The sequence below is a fragment of the Anomaloglossus baeobatrachus genome, chromosome 3 (assembly GCF_048569485.1).
Source record: "Anomaloglossus baeobatrachus isolate aAnoBae1 chromosome 3, aAnoBae1.hap1, whole genome shotgun sequence".
NCBI classification, from domain to species: Eukaryota; Metazoa; Chordata; class Amphibia; order Anura; family Aromobatidae; genus Anomaloglossus; species Anomaloglossus baeobatrachus.
Window position 1 is genome coordinate 153,752,829 of NC_134355.1, and position 23,931 is coordinate 153,776,759.

The 23,931-nt window shown below is 40.9% G+C and overlaps 1 protein-coding gene across 1 annotated transcript in view; it reads right to left on the reverse strand.

Annotated features, from left to right (window-relative positions):
* Positions 1-407: 407 nt before the first annotated feature.
* Positions 408-23,931, reverse strand: part of PPP1R14C (protein phosphatase 1 regulatory inhibitor subunit 14C) — an 84,113-nt gene continuing 60,589 nt past the window's right edge. Inside the window, exons 2-4 of the mRNA XM_075339537.1 lie at positions 16,309-16,392; positions 13,243-13,275; positions 408-3,118 (exon numbers count right to left, since the gene is read on the reverse strand). Of these exons, the coding sequence (XP_075195652.1) occupies positions 3,044-3,118; positions 13,243-13,275; positions 16,309-16,392 (192 nt within the window). The 3' untranslated portion in view covers positions 408-3,043. The remainder of the gene's footprint in view (positions 3,119-13,242; positions 13,276-16,308; positions 16,393-23,931) is intronic.

Sequence of the window (23,931 nt, forward strand, 5' to 3'; positions counted from 1 at the left end):
ATCAAAGCAGTGTATTTCTATTTTTATCTTTAGAAGCGATGGGCTCACTGAAGTACTCATTTCTTCACATATTTTTACGATTACTTTTCAATTTTGGTTAATGTTTGCCTTATTATCCATAGTTGTTGATAAAATTTCCATAGATAGTCTTTTATATAACGAAAAAAACCAACAAAATCAAAAACACACTTTGACACAGCCAGTGTTTTATTTCAGCAAATATCTTGTAAATAAAATGGTCAACAATAGAAAATAAAAAACTAAAAATAAAAACTTGCCAGTAAGGAACACTGGAAATGTATCAGTTTGAAAAAACATTTTTAAGAGCACCGTTTACATATAATGCTTTATCGGCATTGGCTTCTGTGCGATATTCCTATGCGAGGAAAAAAGTAAAAATTATACTACCATTGTATATCACACACACCAAAAAGAAAAAAAAAAGTTGCACTATGGGTCAACCTTGCAAATATTGCTATAAAATTCTAAACTTTGGCAGAACCATAGAAGCATTACAGAACAAGCTTATTTTAACGCAGTGCTTTAAAGCCATTAAAGAGGCTGTATCAGCAATTCTGAGACCGGTCAGTGTCTAAAGTATTCAGATCATTATTTCTTACAACTAAAGAAAAATATGATTGCCATCATCTTAACCTCAAACACCTCAATCTCATAGAATTTGTGATACATCCTCTTCAACATTATTTCAAATATCTTCAATAAAGTGCTGGTAATAACCTTACCCCATGTTAATTGTGAAATGAACTGTAAACCTGAAAGGTCCTTATGATTCTGGATAAAAAGGTACCCCCTTTGGCAACATAATCATGTAAAAATGGAATTTTTCTTTTTCTACTGTAAACATTCATACATACAGCCACTTATTTCTAGGTTCTGAAAGATACGCATCTGTAACAAAGAAAATGAAAATATTCAGAGGTATTGGAGTGATCGTAAACCCATTACAGTGTTTGCCCTTATTATTCATCTCCACGAAAGCAGAATAAAGCTAGGCTACAAGGCCAATCCGACACTGATAAAGAGCCATAATGGAAACCTCCACTACAAAAGCTTATCCTTATGTGGACCCCCCCACCCCTCCCAAAAAAATAAAAAATGTTTAAATGTGGTTGTCCTTTACTTGGATAACTCCTTAGTTCCCACATGCAGCCCCGCCCCCATAAAAAACAAACAAACGCCTATACTCACCTTCGACACAGTTCTAGCGATGTCAGAACTAGTGTTAGCAGGGCAAACATGACATTGTTATGACACGCAAGCCCCATGACTAGTCAGCGCCACCTTCCTTCTCCCCACCTTTGGACAATTAAGAAATTAACAGAAAGTGAGTGAGCTGGCTGCCAATCATTTCCTGTTACTTAACAGGACAAAGGCGGGAAGCAGGAAGCCGGTGCTGATTGGTTGCATGTCAATGTCACATGGGCCCCGGGAATGCGAGTTCTGACATCACAGGAACCGCGCCGCTACTGGAGAGGAGGATAGGCTTTGTTATTTTTATGGGTGCATGCATGGAGAATGAGAAGGGATTGTCCAAGTAGTGGACAACTCCTTTAAAGAATTATGCAAATATTTAGACAGCAAAAGGGAAGTTGAGCTGGTTTTAATTTCTTTCCTCTTGTAATTATTTTTTTTTTTATACATGAACTTTTTTTGCATAGAATTTTAAATTGTATAAATCCAAAATGTCAGGTAAGCTGCAAATCTCTTCCTAGATTGTGTTTATTTGGAAATTGTATTATATTATGCCAATACAACAAATTTATATTTAAACGCATTGGCCAGGCTTACAGCAAACTGAATTCTTTGGAGGCTGCTGCAGAAGAGACTTGTGCCGGCGTCACACGGGACAATCTATCGTGCTATCGCATGAGCGATCGCACCCGCCCCCCGTATTTTGTGCGTCATGGGCAATTAGTTGCCCGTGGTGCACAAAGTCGTTAATGCCCTGTCACACGCACTTACCTCCTGGACGACCTTGCTGTGGGTGGCGAACATACTCTTCCTGGAGGGGGAGGGACGTTCGGCGTCACAGCGCTGTCACACACCGGCCGGCCAATAGAAGCGAAGGGGCGGAGATGAGCTGGACGTAAACATCCCGCCCACCTCCTTCCTTCCGCATAGCCGGCAGGACGCAGGTAAGCTGTGTTCATCCTTCCCGGTATGTCACACGGAGCGACGTGTGCTGGCCCGGGTACGATGAACAACCGGCGCAGAGAAGAAACGACTTTTTGAAAATGAGCGACGTGTCAACGAGCAATGATAAGGTGAGTATTTTTGCTCGTATACCGTCGCTCGTAGCGGTCACACGCTACGATATATCAAACGATGCCGGATGTGCGTCACTTACGTGACCCTGCCGACATAGCGCCCGATATATCGTACCATGTGACGCCGGCATTATTACATGGCACCGGAAGAACACTGACTGCTCAACTCCACCATTGCGATAAATACTCCTACCAAGAGACCCATTTCTAGGTTAGAGGGGACCCACACCAGGCTTAATAGGTCTCAAGAATTATGCAGCCGTCAGAATTATTCTTGCTTTTAGAAACACCAGAATGTGAAGGACTACATTACAGGCCGATGGGATCAGTGTGAACAGATCTAAATATAGTTAATCTTGCAACTCTTTATCGAAGGTTGGATTCACAAAGTTGAGAAAAATACTACAAATGTTGAATTGTTTACAGAAACATCCCAAAAACGTTAAAAAAAAAAAGTTGAAGTATATTTGGAGGATGGTGCCAAAACAACTGATGAGATTTTGATTACCATTATAAAAAAAATAAAAAAAAAAATAAAAAGAAAGTCATTAAAAAAAACCCGAAAAAACTAAAACAAGTCTTTATTAATACCTACCACAAAAACAAGTATTCATTTAAGAACTACATCTTGGTATACCCCACCCACCATAAAACAGCAATATGTAGAGTTCTTAAGAAAGAAATTTGTCTTCAAAAAGCTTGTGGTCTTGTTCCTCTTGCTGTTTCTTCAGAAAGAAATGGTCACCATGGCAAATTTATATATCCTTTTTTTGAGGTGGACTCAATTTTCGCATGCCTTGTATCCTGGACAAAAGTTGGTTGATAAAATCCTAGAGGGTGAAACAAAACAGAATACATAATTATCCTATTAATAAATTACATCACAATATTTAGAGGTATTTTTTGGGTAAAAACTAAAAACGTTAGAGTCAACAAGACCAGCCTAAACATATAATTTCTCTCACTTTTACCTTTTATTTTTTTGTTTAATTGTGGCCCTTCAATATTAGGGTCTCACGTCAATGACCATTAGCTCCTTGGGTCGCCATGAGGGGTGCTGAGCAGCGCTCCTCCAATTAAAACTTATGCACAGATTGAGTGTACGTGTGTAGATGGGGAAGGAGATCAGTCAACTGAAAAAAGCGATATTCCTCGACATGGCTGTCGGTTAATGAGTGCAATTAAGTGCATCAAAAGTCTATTGAATAGATAAATATATATGCTGGAAATAATAAAGATTACTCCATCTGAAACCACATTTAAAGTACGTAGATAAACTAATTGTGTGCTAGGCTCAAATTTTACATACATATATGTAGCTAACGTGCAATACCCATCTTCTACATTAACTTGCCAGAGTAATTCAACACACTTTAATCTAGTAGTCAGTTGATTTTGTAGTACAATACTATTGTTCTTCTTTAAAAATGGGAAACAATGGGACCTGTGGTAATGAGAGAGAGCGAGCGAGTGCGGGCAGGGGAAGAGAGAAAGATACACACTTATGTACATGTGCTTATGTAGCAGGGCAAGCGAGTAAATATATTATATATGCAGAAAGACACGAATAGAATTATCATCGCCCTACCCTAGTACTAATGTACGTTAAAAGTAGGGATAATGACCCATCTACTTTACACCACCAGGGAAGTTTTACAGGAAATCCAACCAGGTTTTTCAACCTCATCTGAGGAGGAACATAATGTAGAGACAGAGACTCAAACAAAACACTAATTAGTAGGTTATCATTAGAGGACTACTTATACTATGCTGTAATACCTGGCAGCAGGCTAACTGCAAGGCGTACAGCTGAGAAAACATTGATTTGCATCAAAATAATAGCAAACAGCTCACTAAGGCTGCTTTCACACTACGTCTTTTTAACATGAGTCCTGAACGTTTTTTTGCTGCAAAAGCGGATCCTGCTTTTACAGCAAAAAAACGCATGCAAACGCATGTGTTACTTTGCAGGATCCTGTCACTGGATGTTTAGGGGCGGGCATTGGAGTCATGTGATCGGGAGTGATGGGAACTAAACGTGCCAGACTGGGAGCCGGCTTCTTACAACTGTGGAGGTTCGTAACCAAGGTAAACATCGGGTATACTTGCTTGGATACCCGATATTTACTTTGGTTAGGAGCGTCTGCAGCTGCTAGGAGCCGGCTCCCTGCACACGTAACCAACGTAAACATCGGGTAACTAAGATAAGTGGTTACCCGATATTTACCTTGGTTACGAGTGTCCGCGGCTCTCAGGTGGAGGAGAGGGAGGGGGAGAGACAGAGAGGTAGGAGAGAGAGGGACTGATCATGCGAGACTGGTTCTGGGCACGCTCAGTAGAGCAAGCAGGATCCTGTCTATCAGCATGCCAGCGTTCACATGCGTTTGCATGCTGTTTAGTCAGGATCCAGCGATTTGCAGTATTTGGATGCAGCTCAAAAACGCTACATGTAGCGTTTTTGAAAGATGTTAAACTGCAAGTCGCTGGATCCTCACTATAACGCACGCAAACGCAGGTGAACGCATGTTAACGCGAGTCCATTGCAAATGCATTGAAATGAAAACGCATTTGCACTGGATCCGTTTTTGCGTTAAAAAAACCTTCAGGACGCATGTTAAAAAGACGTAGTGTGAAAGCAGCCTAAGTGACACATCGCTACAATCAGGGTCTCTCTCTACATTATGCTGCTCTCAGATAGGCTAACAGATTTCCTGTAATAGGAAGAAAGGTTTGTCTTACTTGCTGTAAGAAGTCGGATATAGTATGTACACTCTCTAACAGGGAAAATATCAAAAAATAAAACAATCCACACACCCACACATTTTATATTCATTGTACTTTATAGTATATTAAAATGTTTGAAAGAAAAGCCGTAGATCAGAATATCTGCATAAGAAAACTTATTAAATTGAATGTATCCCAATTTTTAAACTTTTTCTTTTTATAGCTACTCTGTGCACCATTAGACAGGACCAATTACATTTTATGCACATTAGGTTATTTACCATAATTATTTAGTCATATTTTCCTGGCTTTTCTGCAAGTAACCAAAAATGCTCGAATTCTTGTATTTCACTTTTGTTAAGGGAAAACATACAAAGAATTCATTTTTCATAACAGAATACTATTACAACTGGAAAGAATTTTAATGACAGATGGAAAACTGCAATGTACAGAAGCGCAGAACAAAAATAACCTACTTGTCACATTTCCAAACTGATAAGCATGGTTTTATATGGAGAGTCCCAAATCTGACTCATGACCAGCAAAAGCGAGATACTCAGCAGCCTGCAGTGTTTTTTCCACTCAGATTTTAAAATTACATTTGGGTTTAGTATAACCCAGTATGTATGAGCCAATACTACAGCTTCATTCACATCTTTATTACTATTCTTAAGAGAAATACAGTATTCCACATTATCATACCATAATGCCAATAAGGGACCCAATGCAAAAAGTGAGAATTTGTAACAATCTTTTAAAAACAAGAAAATAAGAACTTACAGCCAAATACATTTGTTGAGTATAGACATAAAAGTGGGAAGGAGTCTGTTCTAAGGGCTGCATAGTTTACCAATTTAGTCAAGGGTATTAAACTTTTTAATCAAACTGTTCTAGTTTTAAAATGCCTTTTAACCCCTTAATGACGCATGACGTACTGGGTACGTCATGGATCGTGTGCAGTTAATCCCCGCCCCCTGCCGTGGGCAGGCGGCGGCGATCCACGCACATATCAGCTATTTTCAACAGCTGACATTTGTGCCTGCTAGCCGCGGGTGGAATCGCTTCCACCCGCGGCCATTAACCCCTTACATTTCGCTGCCAAAATCTGGCAGCGATATGTATATGGGCGCCGCCATGACAGTTACTTACCCCGCCCCCACCGGAAGTCACGTGACACGATCACGTGACTTTCGGTAGTTGCCATCGTAGCACAGGGTCTTGTGATGACGCCTGCAGCTACAAAGTTTCACTTTCGTTTTCACCTGGCTCGGAGCAGGGTGAAACAGGAAGTGACTGAATCTGCTGTTTCCAGCTGTATAGCTGTGATCAGCAGATAGATAAGAGCGATCAGATTGCTGATCGCTATAGCCCCATTAGGGGGACTAGTAAAAGTAAAAAAGTTTTAAAAAATAAAAAACCAAAAAGTTCAAATCACCCCCCTTTCACCCATTGAAAATTAAAGGGTTAAAAAAAATAAAAAATACACATATTTGGTATCGCCGCGTTCAGAAATGCCCGATCAAAATATAAAATCAATCTGATCAGTAAATGGCGTAGTGGCAAAAAAATTCCAAACGCCAAAATTACGTTTTTTGGTCACCGCAAATTTTGCGCAAAATGCAATAACAGGCGATCAAAACGTAGCATCTGCGCAAAAATGGTACCGTTAAAAACGTCAGGTCGAGACGCAAAAAATAAGCAGTCACTGAGTCTCAGATCCCGAAAAATGAGAACGCTACGGGTTTTGGAAAGTGGCGCAAAACGTGCGCCACTTTTTTTGGACAAGCTTGTGTATTTTTTTAACCCCTTAGATACAAGTAAACCTATACATGTTTGGTGTCTACAAACTCGCACCGACCTCAGGCATCACATAGATATATCAGTTACCATATAGTGAACACAGGGAATAATATCCCAAAAACGATTGTACGATCACACTTTTTTTGCAATTTTTCCGCACTTGGAATTTTTTTGCCGTTTTCCAGTACACTATATAGTAAAACTTTTAGTTTCATTTAAAAGTACAACTCGTCCCGCAAAAAACAAGCCCTTAAATGGAAAGATTGATGGAAAAATAAAAAAAAAAAAAGTTACAGCTCTCGGAAGAAGGAGCAAAAAACAAACTGAAAGTGCCCGGGGGCTGAAGGGGTTAAACCAGGTTCAAACTGAAAAAAGGTAACATGCCTATGTAACGTTAAACATGTAAATCCCAAATTTATGTTACTTTCGTAGCACGTTGGACCACTGCGACAGCATGACCCTGAATTTAGGAGTTTCTTGGAGAAAACGGATCTAAAGACTGAACAGAAAATAGATGTGAAAAATTGCTTTTAGTCCCTTCTACTACTAGAGGATGGGAGAAATATATTCATAATTGTACCATTTCTATAAATTAGAGAGGAGGGAGCCAGCACTGCCTATGAAGGGCATGCAACAAAGACAGTGTAAAAATCACAAATTCATTCCTACTGTACTATAATGCAAAATGAGTTTTTAGCAAACAATTGATCAATAATTTGAGCCACCCCTGCCAAGTCATGGCAGATCTCAAACGGGGGTCCTACTCTATATTATATAATTTACCATTGTGCCATATGGCCTTTAAATATTTTAATAAGTGGTGACTGTTCACACTCAGTCATCTAGTACTGTCCACAGGCTATTTAATTCAAGCAGCACTTACCTGGGCCTGTCCCGCCCACAGCCATGGCTTAGTGACTGGTATGGGACTGCAAAGCATCAGGTAAGTGCTGCTTTAAACAGTTCTACTTTTTTAAATGTGTGAGGCCATATGGCACACTTTAAATAAATTATTTTAGTGTAGGACTTCCCCATGAGATTTGCCGTGACGTGGCAGGGTAGCTCAAAAGATTGCAATTTTTTGCCAAAAATATATGATTTTATTAATAAGTACAGTTTAGAATTATGTGCTGGCTTTCTTGTTCCAGATTTCTATAAAATCTTACAATTTGCAGCATGTAAGAATCAAACTTAGGAAAGAATATAGTCTTTCATGGACTATACAACACAGACTATAGAAAAGCAGTGCATCGAGATTTCTGGCCTACAAATGTCCTATAAACAGTGCAGAGTTAGGTATCTGGGCTGATTTGTGGTAGGATGATCAAGTCACACTATAGGGGAAGAGCAGTGCAAGGAGGAGTAAGTGGAGATCAATCCCTTTGCAGGTGAACCTACCTCATAGGCGTGGATGTCTTTATATGAGAATTGGCTGTTTAACAACAGAATGAAAAACCTCAATATATTACAGGTTTGTTTTTTATTATAACCATTAGCATACAGACAACTGACCGACTGTTCTCTATACTCAATATTTCAGGTTTGCTGTACTGTGAGAAAGGTCAGCAGGGTCAGAGGGAGGAGGAGATGGAATGTCACGTTTCCTTTTACCTTTCATTGCAAAGATAGGAATAATAGTTTCTAATGGTGTGGTGAATGGAGAATGGAAAGCGTGGCGAATAACGCGGCATCCAAACCGGACGTCTTCCTCCTATCTATGAATAATAGTTTCTAGATACAGCGGCCAACAGAGGAGGGGGTAACGAAAAAGCTGAGCACAACTGCACTATTTTCACTGTTGAACGCAGTTTCTAACTCCCATTCCTTTCTTTGTAAGATGCGCATACAGCATAGAGCGGCTCCGTGCTACTACTGTAACTTTGCCTTTGGTGGCCAGGACCTTGAAAAAGTTATTCCTGTCTCAAAACACGAAAGACTGAGATGGAAATAAACCTTAAATGACAGATTACAAAAAGAATGTGCATACCTTCAGTATGGTAGCCCTACCACGCTACCCAACAAATAGCTTTAACCCCTTCACGACCATGGACGGATCTATCCGTCATGGAGAGTGTGCCATTAAGCCCCGCCCCCTGCCGCGGGCAGGCGGCGGCGATCGGTGCACATATCAGCTGTTTTTAACACCTGACATGTGTGCCTGCATGTTACGAGTGGAATCGCATTCCACCCGTAACATTAACCCCTTATATCTCGCTGCCGAAGTCTAGCAGCGAGATGTATATACGCGCGGTAAAAATTTTCACTTCCCACCGCCCCCACCAGAAGTCACGTGAGTGATCACGTGACTTTCGGTGGTTGCCATGGTAGCACAGGGTCATGTGATGACGCCTGCAGCTATGACGTTTCACTTTGATTTTCACTCGGCCCGGAGGCCAGGGAAGCAGGAAGTGACTATCTGCTGTTTACAGCTGTATAGCTCTGATCAGCAGATAGATCAGAGCGATCGGATTGCTGATCACTATAGCCCCCTAGGAGGACTAGTAAAATAAAAAAATTAAAAAAAAAACCAAAAAAAAAAAACCTACAAAGTTCAAATCACCCCCCTTTCGCCCCATTGAAAATTAAAGGGTTAAAAAAGAATAAATATACACATTTGGTATCGCCACATTCAGAAATGCCAAATCAAAATATAAAATCAATTAATCTGATTGGTAAACGGCGTAGTGGCAAAAAAATTCCAAACGCCAAAATTATGTTTTTTGGTCGCCGCAAGTTTTACGCAAAATGCAATAACAGGCGATCAAAACGTAGCATCTGCGCAAAAATGGAACCATTAGAAACGTCAGCTCGAGACGCAAATAAGAAGTCACTGAGCCATGGATCCCAAAAAATGAGAACTGTACATGTTTCGCAAAACGTACGCCACTTTTATTGGACAAGCTTGTGAATTTTTTTTTAACCCTTAGATACAAGTAAACCTATACATGTTTGGTGTCTACAAACTCGCACAGACCTCAGGCATCATACCCAGACATCAGTTTTACCATATAGTGAACACCGTGAATAAAACATCCCAAAAACTATTGTGCGATCACACTTTTTTTGCAGTTTTTCCACACTTGGAATTTATTTGCTGTTTTCCAGTACACCATATGGTAAAACTTGTACTTTTAAATGAAACTATAACTTGTCCTGCAAAAAACAAGCCCTCAAATGGCAAGATTAAGGGAAAAATAAAAAAAAAAAAAAAAGTTACGGCTCTCTGAAGAAGGGGAGCAAAAAACGAAAACTGAAAGTGCCCCGGGGCTGAAGGGGTTAATGGTTTATATGAGTTTGGGCTCCACATTCCTCCTTTAGTCTATAATATTTCCTATACACTTCTAGAACCTATAGTATTTTACTGGACCATTTCTTTTTTTAAAAAAAAAAAATCAAACAAGAATAAAAAAAAAAAGTGTGGAGCACTTCAATAAATAAATTATAAACTTAAAAAGGAACCAGAGAGATAATACATGCTGTCTGATCAACAGGTGTGTTTAACAGTGCCTGTATGATTTAAGCCATGTATGTTTGACTATGAAACGCAACAGAGTTTCAGAGAACACTATACTTTAAAAACCACCAGGGACCAAGCCATATACAGTGCCTAGTAGAAAAGGCCGGTCTCTGGTGACTTTCCCCCCACCCACTCCCCTTGAGTAACAGGTATTTTCAGAATCATACATGCAGGGAACGACCCATCAGTCATTTCTATCTGGTGGGGAGAAGTCAGTTATGCAGCTTGGTCACTGGACAGCTCTTAAAGTATGTTTTTGTTTGAAATCATGTAGTGTTTCAGTCAACTCATTCCTAGCTGAAATCATTCAGCCAGTGGGTGTTACATGCTGCCCATGGATCAGGCAGCATGCATTTGCTGTCAGGTTCCCTTTAACCCCTTCATAACCACGGATGTACCCAATTTGTCCTGCCGATCGCAGGGGCTCAGGAGCTGTGCACACACTATCGCTCTCAGGGACTTCGCTTACCCGACAGCCAAGCCTAAGCTCCCACAACCAGGGACGGTGCCTAGATGCCTACCCATTACTAATCTAGGGCTTAGTGGAAGCTGTAACCTGTCATTAACACCTTATAGTACCCTGATTACCACCACACCATAGCAATTGTGATGAGGCAGGTAGTGTGGCGGGATTGTCGCATTCAATGAATGCAACAATTGTCGGTGGCTGTGACCTACTATTTTTAGGCTGAAGGGGGCCCCAATAACCATGGTCCTCAAGCTTGAGTGTACCAGTTCCCATCTGCTTTAGCTGTGCATTAAAACTGGGGGAAGGCTAGACTGCATGCTATTTTTATTTTTTAGTTACATTAAAAAGCTACACTGGTTCCTCTTATTTTAATACACAGCCAAGATAACACGCACAGCTGGGGGTTGAAGCCTGTAGCTGTATGTTTTATCTGTGCTGGGTTTCAATACACGGGGGACCCTACGACTTTTTTTCTCACTCCATTAGGGGACCCAGACAGCCTCTGAGGGCAGCCAATCAGACGCCGGGAGTCTGGTTGCATTCAGTCACAGACACCGGTAGAGAGGGTGGGTGAGGGAAACAGTACATATGTATGAGATCTAATAAGAGAACATGGATATAGTGCGATAGCTGAGGAGAATCTTGGTAAGTAACTGTTCTGCTTTAATCCACGTAATACTCTGACAATATTATTCCCAGAAACTAATTGTGAGTCAGAAATGAATCCAGGCATCTTCCCCATGCTGTTCTCATTCAGTTTCAACACTTTTCCCATCCATTTCAGTATTTGTACAGCCCTCCCACACCAATTTCCAAGGTTCCCTGAAAATACTTGTTTCCCATTGCCATGCATTGTGGCATGAACACACAAATAGTAAAATATTCGGGCTCAGATTATTTGAACCAAATAATTTCTATTTGCCCATCTCTAGACATGACATAGTGAATTGAATTGGACATGAGGGGTGGAAGTGAAGACAAAAAAACTAATGAATTGGGCGAAGCCAGATGAGCACAGTGGTGAGATTGAGAACACATGAGAGGAGAGAAAAGGGGGAAAAAAAAAACAAAACAAACAAACAAAAGTTGCTAATGAATTGGGGAAAGCACTGAGAGATTTGTAATAAATGGTTCAGTGTCAATCGGCTACCATATTTCTCAGCAGCATGGGTCCTGTTTACACAGAATGATGCACTGTTGAGAATGAGGAGGATCTTTTGCGTTATACAAAAGATAATCTTAACTGGTGAATGAGCATTTTTCTTGGGTGATAGACAGCCTGTTTACACTGAAAGATTAGATCTATTAAGGCCCCGTCACACACAACAAGATCGCTAACGAGATCGTTGTGGAGTCACAGTTTCTGTGACGCAGCAACGATCTCGCCAGCGATCTGTGTGACACCTACCAGCGATCAGGCCCCTGCTGTGAGATCGCTAGTCGTCCAGACCATTTTCTTTAAAAGGCGGTGCCCTGCTGGGCAGGACGCATTGCTGTTTGACACCTACCAACGACCTACTAACACTGTCCCACCGCCCGCCAAGATTGTTATACAGGTCGGCTGATCGTTACTGAGTCGTTGGTAAGGTCTGACTGTGACATCTCACCAGCAACTTACCAGCGATCCTTATCAGGTCATAGTGTCGGGATCAGGTCATATTGTCGGGATCACTGGTAAGTCGTTGTGTGTGACTGGGCCTTTAGATCTTAGAACGCTTGTTCACGATTAAGTTACAGTGAGTGTAAATGCAGCTTTATGTGGTAGAGAAGTAATCTGGTTTGTAAAAGAAACTTCCCTTATTTATTGTGCTGTCCCTTATTATATAATGCCTTCTCAAGCTATGCATAGTGTTGTCCCTTACTACAGATTGCTTTACCTAACCAGGGGGAGCAAAATCCTTTATCATATACTGTCCTATTTTATGTACTGTGCAGTCCCTTATTACACATCACCTCTTGTTATGTATAGCATCATCCCTAATTACATAGTATCCTCTATTATGAACCTGAAGGAAAAAAAGTTAGCAAGGCACGCTAAGTATGCAGCACCTTCGGTCTCCTTGCACCTGCATATGTGTACCTGAGCACTTGTGTGTTCATCACATGTCCTCCCAAAAACATGTATCATGTGACATTAGGTTCTGAGGTAGCACCACACACTGTCTGGGGCCCTGGCTGCCCTTAAGCCGCTCCTGCCTGGTTCTAAGATACGTCTAATTTTAAACAAATTGGACATCAAAAAAAAAAAAGGCAGCAGTTTGTAAAATTTGTTCCACTTTCCTCAAACTGTTCACAATTAAGTTACTAAATATGCACTAAAATTGTAAATAAACTTAGTTGATCTTGTGTGACTGCATTTTGCTCATTTGTGCTAAAGCATAGCTAAGGGATAAAAGATAGTGTTAGAGTACAAAGAAAAAAAAATTAAAAAAATGTATAATTACCTCTGTTGGTTTGTAGCAGTCTACTAATGATTCCTAAAAGAAAATACAATGAATGAGGGAAAAACACAGCAATTTATCCAGTCATATAAAAAGAACCTGTTAGTAGGATTTAGCAGTATAAAGGGGAGAAGTAGTAAGAAACACCACAACCCCACAGGCCCTGCCCCTGCACAGAAGACATTAGATGAAAATAAAGAGGAAGATTATTCAACAATCACACAGATTCTTTTACACTGCAGGTATCCCGTTTAATCAAAATTAAAGCTCATTGTCATGGCTTTACTTTTGTAGTAGTAAATCCTGCAGACAGGTCTTCATTAAAAGGGATCTGTCAGCAGGTTTTTGCTACCTCATCTGAGAGGAGCAGGATGTAGGCAAAGAGTTCCTGCATCTAAGGCTAGGTCCACATTTCCGTTGTTTATGATCAGCCACAATCTGCCGCTCTGATAAACAACGTAATCCGTTTAGCGGATTCCGTTGTTCCCATAGACTTTTATAAGCGGCGGATTGTGACTGATGACGCTGCGTTGCATCCGCCGCCCGACTGATCGCGGCGGATGCAACGCAGCGTCATCAGTCACAATCCGCCGCTTATCGTGGAACGACTGACCGTTGGGCGTCAGGAACACAGCATGTAGCGTTTGAGCAGCGGAATCCTTTTGATTCCGCTGCACATGCTCTCTCGCGGCAGCCGAACGATCAGCGGATCGCCCGCCTTGTGTGAGCAATCAGCTGATCACCCGGCGGCCGGCTTCCGAGAGCAATCAGCTGATCGCTCTTATTAGCCGGCCGCCGGGAGATCATCTGATCGCTCTCAAAAGCCGGCGGCCGGCTATTGTGAACGATCAGCTGATCGCGCTCTCTCTCTCACACATTTTACAGCGGAATCAGATAATGAATTCTATTCTTGTCATCCGTTGTACAACGCATCAGTCACAAGCGTCAAGCAACGCATGTGACTGATGCATAACGGAAATGTGAACCTAGACTAATTAGCACTTAGTTTACTGGGTGCAGCTATTTTGACACTCCAAGATTCTAAATTTTGCATGTAGCAGTGCTGGGAGATCTGTTCCTGCCCACACCAGGCTTTCAGTGTACATTTCCATAGACAGAAGCTGCGAATCATAGAAAGGGGCGGAGTTAGACCACAATTCAAGCACTGCTCATACCCACTAATGATAAAAGCTAAGAGGCTCAAACTAAAGGCCCAGTCACACTAAACAACTTACCAGCAATCCCAACAACGATACAACCTGATAGGGATCGCCAGTAAGTTGCTAGGAGGTTGCTGGTGAGATGTCACACTAAGCGACGCTCCAGCAATCCCACCAGCAACCTGACCTGGCAGGGATCGCTGGAGCGTCGCTACACGTGGAAGTATGCTGCGCTTGGTAACTAAGGTAAATATCGAGTAACCAAAGCGATATTTACCTTGGTTACCAGCGCACACCGCTGGTTCCCTGCACACCTAGCCACAGTACACATTGGGTTAATTACCCGATGTGTACTCTGCTACGTGTGCAGGCAGCAGGGAGCCGGCTTCTGCGGACGCTGGTAACCACGGTAAACATCGGGTAACCAAGAAGCCCTTCCGTTGGTTATCCGATATTTACCTTAGTTACCAGCGTCCGCCGCTCTCACACTGCCAGTGCTGGCTCCCTGTTCCCTGCACTCCTAGCCACAGTACACATCGAGTTAATTACCCGATGTGTACTCCAGCTACGTGTGCAGGGAGCCGGCACTGACAGCTGAGAGCGGTGGATGCTGGTAACGAAGGTAAATATCAGGTAACCAAGGAAAGGGCTTCTTGGTTACCCGATTTTTACATTGGTTACCAGCATCCGCAGAAGCCGGCTCCCTGCTGCCTGCACATTTAGTTGTTGCTCTGTCGCTGTCACACACAGCGATCTGTGCTTCACAGCGGGAGAGCAACAACTAAAAAAATGGTCCAGGACATTCAGCAACAACCAGTGACCTCACAGCAGGAGTCAGGTTGTTGCTGGATGTCACACAGCAACATCGCTAGCAAGTTGTGCCTCAGCAGCGATGTTGCTTAGTGTGACAGTACCTTTACATTGCAGGTAAACAAAAACATACTAAGATAAGAGAAGCAGGGCTGAATTCTCTGTTTAACTCCTACAGCATGCTGTTGCCAGATTACAGAGCAGAAACCAGCTGACAGAGTCCCTTTAAGCAAAAGCTATCAGAAAATGATTAGTTTAAACACATGTATTTAAAAGCTTTGTTTTTTTCCCCTTCATATCAAAATATTTATTGGGGGGGGGGGGGGGGGGAAATAATATGGTATTTGCTCTCTGCAGTTTTTTTTTCCCCACACTGGCCTCTGGGGCTGTTAGGACTCATACTTCTTGTCCTTTCAGGTGGTGTTCACAGGAGTTCTCATCAGTAGAGGCAGGATTACACCAATCAAAATAGGTATGTCATAGCTGACAAAAAAAAAAAAAATATAAAATTCTAAAAATCCCTAGTAGTCATTACTAGATTTTTATATACAGATTGTAGTATCTTTAACACGCAAAAACACCCACAAACTTCAGTGAAATTTGTGTTTGTAAAAACCTGATTCAATCAATAGGTCATTTTTTTGTTTTGTTGATTCCTTCCATTTAAATTGGAAGCCAATATAGATTACCAATACCAGGTGATCCCAACTATTGATAAGCTCTGGAAACTTAGAACTCCGCATCTTCCTCTTCCCTTTTCAGGGACCTGTTTAGGGGCTATCCACAATGATGTGCTAAATAAGTTATGACCAACAATACAGAATGAAACTATGTATAAAACTTAAAGGGTATAGTGGTGTAGGTATCAAACCAGTAAGTTATATTTCACGATGGAGTCTTCCATAGTTTCCAGTGGTGTAGGCATACATTAACTAAAATGCTCCCATTTTTAAAACTAGAAACTATTTTTTTGCACAATGCCACCATATAGAATAGAGAAAGACACACATTCCAGTGTGAAAACACCCACTTGGTGAGTAGATTTCTAGATTTGTTACATAGTATATGTTGTAAAAAGTAACAAGTATGAAGGCGGTACCTGTAATTTGACAACACGTTCTTCTTCACTAGCTGCATCTAGAAGATCGTCTATATCTATTTCTACTTCTGGCATTTCTTCTTCCTAAGAGGAAACAAAGATATAATGTGTTGGAACAACAAATTTGCACAATATGCCAATATTATAAGCCAGCAGCTGTGTATAATTTACAATTATTCATCAGTTATTATTCATTCACTCTGTGAACCTAACAAGTAAACGGTTGTTGAAACATTGGGAAGAAAGGTCACCAGCATCATAGCAGCGGTTGTAAGGGTGTTTTCACATCAGTGTTTTTTTGCCTGTGGATTGAATGTGCAATGCATGCAACCGCAAATGTAGTTTTACCGGATCCTTCTATTTTTTATGGCTGCTGCAGGACACAATTTATTGGAGTCAGCTGAACTCCTGATCTCACAGCCCGCACACGCTGCAATGGATGCAGGTTAACAGCAGTCACTGCCTGCTGCCGATCACGTGTGACCGTGTGCGGGCTGTGTGGTCAGGAGTTCAGATAAGCTGAGGACTCCAGTGTCTGACGATTACTTGTTCTCTGTCCCGCTGCATCAGTCACAGCCTGTGTGGCTGTGGAATTCATCTGAGTTCGGCCGGCAGCGGAGTCAGCTGATCTCAACTCAGCTGAACTCCAGACCTCATACGAGCAGAACAAGTAATTAGATCAGCTGACTGCAGTGTTGGCCGATTACTTGTTCTGTGTCCCGCTGCATCCATCGCGTGTGCAGGCTGGAGGTCAGCAGAGTTCAGATCAGCTGACTCCAGTGCTGGACTAACTCAGCTGACCTCACAGCCTGCACACACTGCAATGGATGCAGGGGGACACAGAACAAGTAATCGGCCGACACTGGAGTCAGCTGATCTGATTACTTGTTATTCTTGCTGTGTGGCCAGGAGTAGGGATGAGTGACCAGTAAAATGCTCGAGGGCTTGATAATTCTGTCATGAATTTTATGAAATTAAAAAAAAAAAAAAAAAAAAAAATACGTGGGCTTTGCCCAATGTGTGTGTCCAGCTAGGTGCAACTAGAAAGCTGGGGATTGGAATCCGCAGTGACGGGTGGCCCAAACTTTCTGGGCACCCCCCACTGCGAATTGCAGTCCGCAGCCACTCGAGAAAATTGTGCTTTCATAGAAGTGCCATCTTTTGGCGCTGCATCCAATTTTTCCAGCAGCCCTGGTAACAAGAAGGGGTTAATGCCAGCTTTGTTTTACCAGCTGATATAAAGCCAGAGATTCTTAATGTCAGGCCGGCCAAGGTTTGTTTTTTTTTGTTTTTTTTTTAAAAAAAAACAAAAAAAAACAAACAAAAACAAAAAAAAACCAAAGAACGGACACCACACTTTGGGACTCAATTTTTATTAGGGCCGTTTCATACATTGGCATGCATGCAGTACATTAATTTACAGTGGAAGTGCGACACCATGTGGTTGTGTGCTTCATGTACAACCGCATTTATCCGCATGGTGTCGCACTTCCACTGTAAATGAATGTACTGTACTGCACGCATGCATGCCAGATCCAGCATCCGGCAAAATGCTGGATGTGCGAGACCAACCTTACTCCCTCTCACCCCTCCATGATCCTGGTCTTCTGTCTGCTTTCTTCTACCTTCTTTCTTCAACTGATGCAGCTCCACTATATCAGAAAGGGCGGGGAGGAACTACTTTCTGGGCATGCTCAGTACTGAAAACAGGATCCTACCAGAATGCGGTGACTTCCGATAGAGTAGGATACGGCTCATTGAATTGCATTGCAGGTACCGCCGCAATATGGAGGATCGGGTGAGATGCAGTATTTTTTCACAGGTCAAAAACGCTACAAGTAGCGTTTTTGTATACGGTCTTTAGTTATAACAGGGAAAAGGGAAACATAAAATGAGGTGTAGCAAGCATTGAAATTACTTATTTTACAATTTTTTTGTCATTTTTTAACAAACAATAGGCTTTAGAAATAATTTAAAAAGGTAAAAAAATAATTTATTTTTTAAATTTAAATAAAATAAATACAACTCCAGGATTCCTAGAAACTATTACGATGCCAAAGAAACATACTGCAAATAGAAGGCAAATTATGCAAACAGTAAGAAAATTCAAACAACTAATATATGTAGAAAAAAACAAAAACAAACAAAAAACCAAGAGAACAACATCAAAGGTCGTAGATCTTAAGGGTTGGGATAAATTTAGGACACACAGATACTACCTTCTCAGCATATCTAGAAGTTACCTTCCTTTAGGGCTATGTTGTACTCATAGATGTTGTGTAAGGAAACCCTATCTATAACTTCTTGTATTGAGGGGACATCTATTTCCTTCCATTTGGACGCTAGTAAAGACTTAACGACCAAAAGAATATGGCAAATAATTTGTCTACACCGCTTTTTCAACTCATCCAAACCAATAGATAGGAGAACTAGCTCAGGAGAACTAGCTCAGAGGTCAAATGAATTCTAACCGGGGTCACTAATTTATACATACATACATACATACATACATACAATGTTCTGAGCCTTTCCGTAGGGTACCCAACAATGGACAATTAAAACAAAATATGGAAAAAAAGAGCCAGTACAGCCACAACCCCTCCAACAAAGACTTAGAGGATGAGATGACATTCAATCTCTGAGTCTTATAATACCATCTACTAAGTAATTTATAGTGTGTTTCCTGCAAATTAGCACAGGTAAAGTAGCGTTTTTAAAAAAAAAAAAAAAAGATAAAATACCGCATCTTACCAGATCCGGTGTGTGCCACACACAACCGCAAGTGACCGCACCTTGCCGCAATTCCATTGCAAATCCAATGAAATGACAGTGCATTTGTAAAGGCTTTGTGGCAAAAAAATCCATTCGTGCCGCAGTTAAACAAAAAAAAACAAAAACACACTGATGTGAAAGCACCCTAAGCTGTATAGCAAAGAGAAAACTGGCCTCCTCTGTAGCTTGAGGTAATGAGCAGTAAACTAAAAATTCTGACAAAAATGTAAAATATATAATATATTTCTATATTGCATAGTTGCTATTTTATAAGCACTTTGCAAATTTAACAATTTGGGGTTGAGACATCTCTTAATTTATTGCAATCACCATAGGATACCCAAAAATTGTTAGCAATTTATTATTTTTACATTTATTTTTTGAAAGAAGGGAATCTACTACCTTTTTTAAAACCCTAAACCTGTAATTCTGGAGAAGAAACTTATTGTGGTCGCTCAGACTAACAGTTCTACAATAAAGCGCCACCCCACCGGACAAGAAACAGGACTGACACACAGGCTAAGCAACCATATAGAGAAATGTACTCTTTTCTTGCCCAATGCTGCCTGTTTTAGTCAGCGTGCTTGTTTTCCACACTTACAATAAACTGGCCTAACTTAAGAACAATCACATATTTACGCACAAGAGATTCATTCACTGACAAACAGGAACCAGCGTGGTTGAGGAGGCTGAAGAGACGCAAATTCTCAAGTATGCCTACGTCAAAATAGATCAGATACACAAGAACTGCTGGGCAAATCTGTTATCTCCATTTCCAATGGGCAAGCGTGAAGCCGGAAACATGCACAAAGCAACCATTCACTAAATATGAGTAGGTGCTTTCATTTATTAAATCAAGATTTTATGAAAACTCCTTTCCCAGCAAACAAAAACCCACATGTTTTAGGTAACAAAATGTAGAGCACCAAATTATAATACTAGGCAACCTCCCCCGCCATGACTGGTCAGTGTGATTGTTTGAGCAGTATTTTGGAGCGGTTTGGTTCCTGCCTTTGTCACGGAGGTCGGCTGCATCCTGCAGTGTATTTAATATTCTGGCTTAATATTGGTAAATATGGCTGCCTTTTTTCTGTGATCTTTGACTTTTGTTTTTTGTGAGTGGCTTTGAATTTTAACGCAGGGACTCGCAAGAAAATAAGGACCCTTGATGTGGGTTGCAAGCTTATGTATTTTAGCCAAAATCTCAACCAAAGCCTCATGTACATTATATATTTGTCGTCGCACATTTTTCAGTTTTTGGAGGATGCAGCCAGTTCCTTTGATAAACAGCTCAGTGTCTATAGAATTGTACATAGAAGAGTTTGGTGTGGGAGGGGGCAGCTTTCTCAGCTTTGGTGCATTGCTAAATCTAAAAACTGTGTCAGAAGCGCTGCACCCAGTAAATTAAGTGAAACATCATTGGATTCAGGGTCAATTTTCCTACATTCTGCTGCTCCTAGATGAGGTAGCAAATACATTGTGGCAGATTCGCTTTAAACTCTTCACAAACTGCGATGTATATTTATGTCATGTGCTGCGTCCCTGCCTTTGGACATGGGCTCGCATGTTGAGCCCACATCTTTCACTGTAGTATCCGTAAACAAAAAAAAAAAAAAAAGAAAAATAAAACAAACACCCTCAGCCTTTGATCCTGTAAAATGAGAACATTGTAGGTCTCTGAAAGGTTTTTTTGTTTTGTTTTTTTTTTTTTTACAGTTTTGTAAAAAATTGCACATGGGTCATTCCATGTCAAGTGGACCAGTTTTAAAAATAGTCCCCACTCGACCTTCTCTGATTTTGTTGAAAAATGTATAAGGATGTACATGTATGTTTGAAAAGAGATTCTGTAAATTTTTAGGGCCAGATCTCAAATATATTGGGCACTGTTGACCTTTCACTGGAGGCCCCCCCCAAGCCTGCGGCTTCAGCTAAGAGGATTTTGCAAACTTTGGCACATAGCCATTAGAGTTCTATACTGGCTATGATGCTGAAATTTGGCATACTAGCTCAACTTTTGCTGCTAAACACGATAAAATTACCAGCTATGACAAAACAATATTTTGGCTGCAATTTTTTGTCAAAGTAGCTTGTAAAACGCCTCACATAAAATTTATGCCTAACTTTGCCCATATATAACTCAAGACCAAAAACCAATAGTAGCTGGTGCTTTGCCCTGTACAACAAACATCTTCATGACTTTACATTGCTGCAATATCACGGTCAAAGCATATGTATTTGTGGAAATATTCACACCCACATATGATGAAAAACTTAAAAAAAACCGAATTTTACCTATTTTTAGGTCAAATTTCTCAAAAAGGGTACCCCTAAAATATATTAATTCTGATATTAGAGCACATTTTTCTCTACAAGGATCATTGGGAGTTTTTTTGGAGTCTCTCCATTTAAGAAAAGAAAAATGCCACTGAACATGGTGTTGTTTATTAATACGCAATGAATGCTAACTGCACTATTCAAACCCTTGCGTTGGTCCATGGTGGTTATACCACAACCAATTCCCTAAGAATTGGTCTTATAATCCTATTAAGAATTGTAATAATGCTGTCTTTTGAGAATTAGCAGCCCCATCGCCTAGGAGCCATGGCCAATAGCCGTACAAGGCCAGCCGCGGGCGGTCTCTTTATCGCAGGTTCCGAAGCCTGAGGGTGGGTGTCTTTGCCTAGGATCCCAAGCCTAATATTGGGTATCTTTTGTTGGTTCCCAAGCCATAATGTTCAGTCTAAGTAAGTGGTCTGGAATTGTTGCTGAATTTGCAACATAATCTGTTCATAGAAGCTGTATTGTCGGCCCATTGCTGTTGCAGCTGGTGCTGGAATTATTGCAATGATTGACTGCTCGGGAATCCAGCATGTATCATTTCTCACAGGCCAGTGAAAGAAGCTAGCTGGTCCATGAGGATGCATAAAATGTATTAATGCATCGTGGTCGTCGACTGAAATTTCAGAAATATTTCCAATCCACCAGTTCCTATCGTAAATGCAGGCAATGTATTGCCTTGGCTGGAGTTTTGCAATTGGCACAAAAGGCATTTCTGATCTGACAGATCCATCTACATGGGCAATGAAAGAGGATGGCTCATTTCACACCCTTGAAATGCCAATCTTTTTGTCATCAATTGGCACAAACTGGTGTTTTTCTCTTGTTCCAGCAATTGTATGTCCATCTTTGAACCTTTCCTCTTGAACTACCAGTATTTCGTCAATTTTTTCTTTTGGAACAAAAACAAACTTGGATTCCATGCAGTTGCTCGTTGCAAAAGTTGAATAAATCCACCGGGGTCAGTATTTGGTTTTCAGTTGGGCGTTGAAGACTGGCACAAGCTGCCAACCTCTTTGCTGTCCCTCCAATCCCATCACAGGGCGACTTTCCATGACTGGTACCAAAAAAATTCCATTCAGCGCTGATATTGAAATCAGCATTGTGGTGGCACAAGTTGAGAAAAATTTTACATTTTTGTACTGGGCTGCAGATCCATCGCTGAAGTAGTGGATATGACGAATCCCATAGATGAGAGTCTTGAGATACTCCACAATTACTGTTAAGAAAGTGTGGACTGCAACTGTGTCATGTCGTGAGCAATCACTGGTTATTATTAGTTATTATTAGTCAATAACTTTTCATAAATAAAAAGGTTTATAGGTTTTTGATTATAATAGACATTGCTAGCAACAATACAACTCTAACATGTGATAAGAATCTGAAAATCAAACACAAGATCAATGCATTACGCGCATACATAACACCATGTTCAGTGCCATTCTTTTCTTAAACTGAGACTCCAAAAAAAAAAAAAACAAACAAAAAAACCAATGATCCTTGTAGAGAAAAATGTGCTCTAATGATATCAGAATGAATATATATTTTAGGGGTACCCTTTGAGAAATTTGACCTAAAAATAGGTAAAATTCGGGTTTTTTAAGTTTTTCATCATATGTGGGTGTGAATATTTCCACAAATACATATGCTTTGACCGTGATATTGCAGCAATGCAAAGTCATGTGGATGTTTGGTGTACAGGGCAAAGCACCAGTTACTATTGGTTTTTGGTCTTGAGTTATATATGGGCAAAGTTAGGCATAAATGTTATGCGAGGCGTTTTACAAGCTACTTTGACACAAAATTGCGGCCAAAATATTGTTTTGTCATAGCTGGTAATAGCTTTATCGCGTTTAGCAGCAAAAGTTGAGCTAGTATGCCAAATTTCAGCATCATGGCCAGTATAGAACTCTAATGGCTATGTGCCAAAGTTTGCCAAATCCTCTTAGCTGAAGCCGCAGGCTTGGTGGACCCTCCAGTGAAAGGTCAACAGTGCCCAATGTATTTGAGATCTGGCCCTAAAAATTTCCAGAACCTCTTTTCAAAACATACATGTACATACTTATAAATTTTCAGCAAAATCGTAGAAGGTCGAGTGGGGACCACTGGTCCACTTGACATTGAATGACCCGCATGCACATAATACGTGTTTGGCATTTACGTATCATACTGGCGTCATATTGGCGAGTCAGTATTACCATCTATCAAACATAGTAAATAAACCTCCCAAAAATGTTCTTCCTGTTTTCCAGAGTAAGGTCAATCAAACCTACAAACTTGTCCGGCAAAAACCCAAGCCCTCATACGGCAATGTGGCTGGGAAAAATTATACATAATGTTTTGGCTCTTGGAAGAAGGGCAGGAACAAACGTGGGGGGGTAGGTGCCACTAATAGTCTTAGGCCGGTTTCACATTTGCGCCGTCTTGACGGAAACAGAATCCAGCACAGCTGCAGTACAGTTCATTTATTTACAGTGGAGGCGCGACCGTGTGGACACATGCGATAGTGTATGA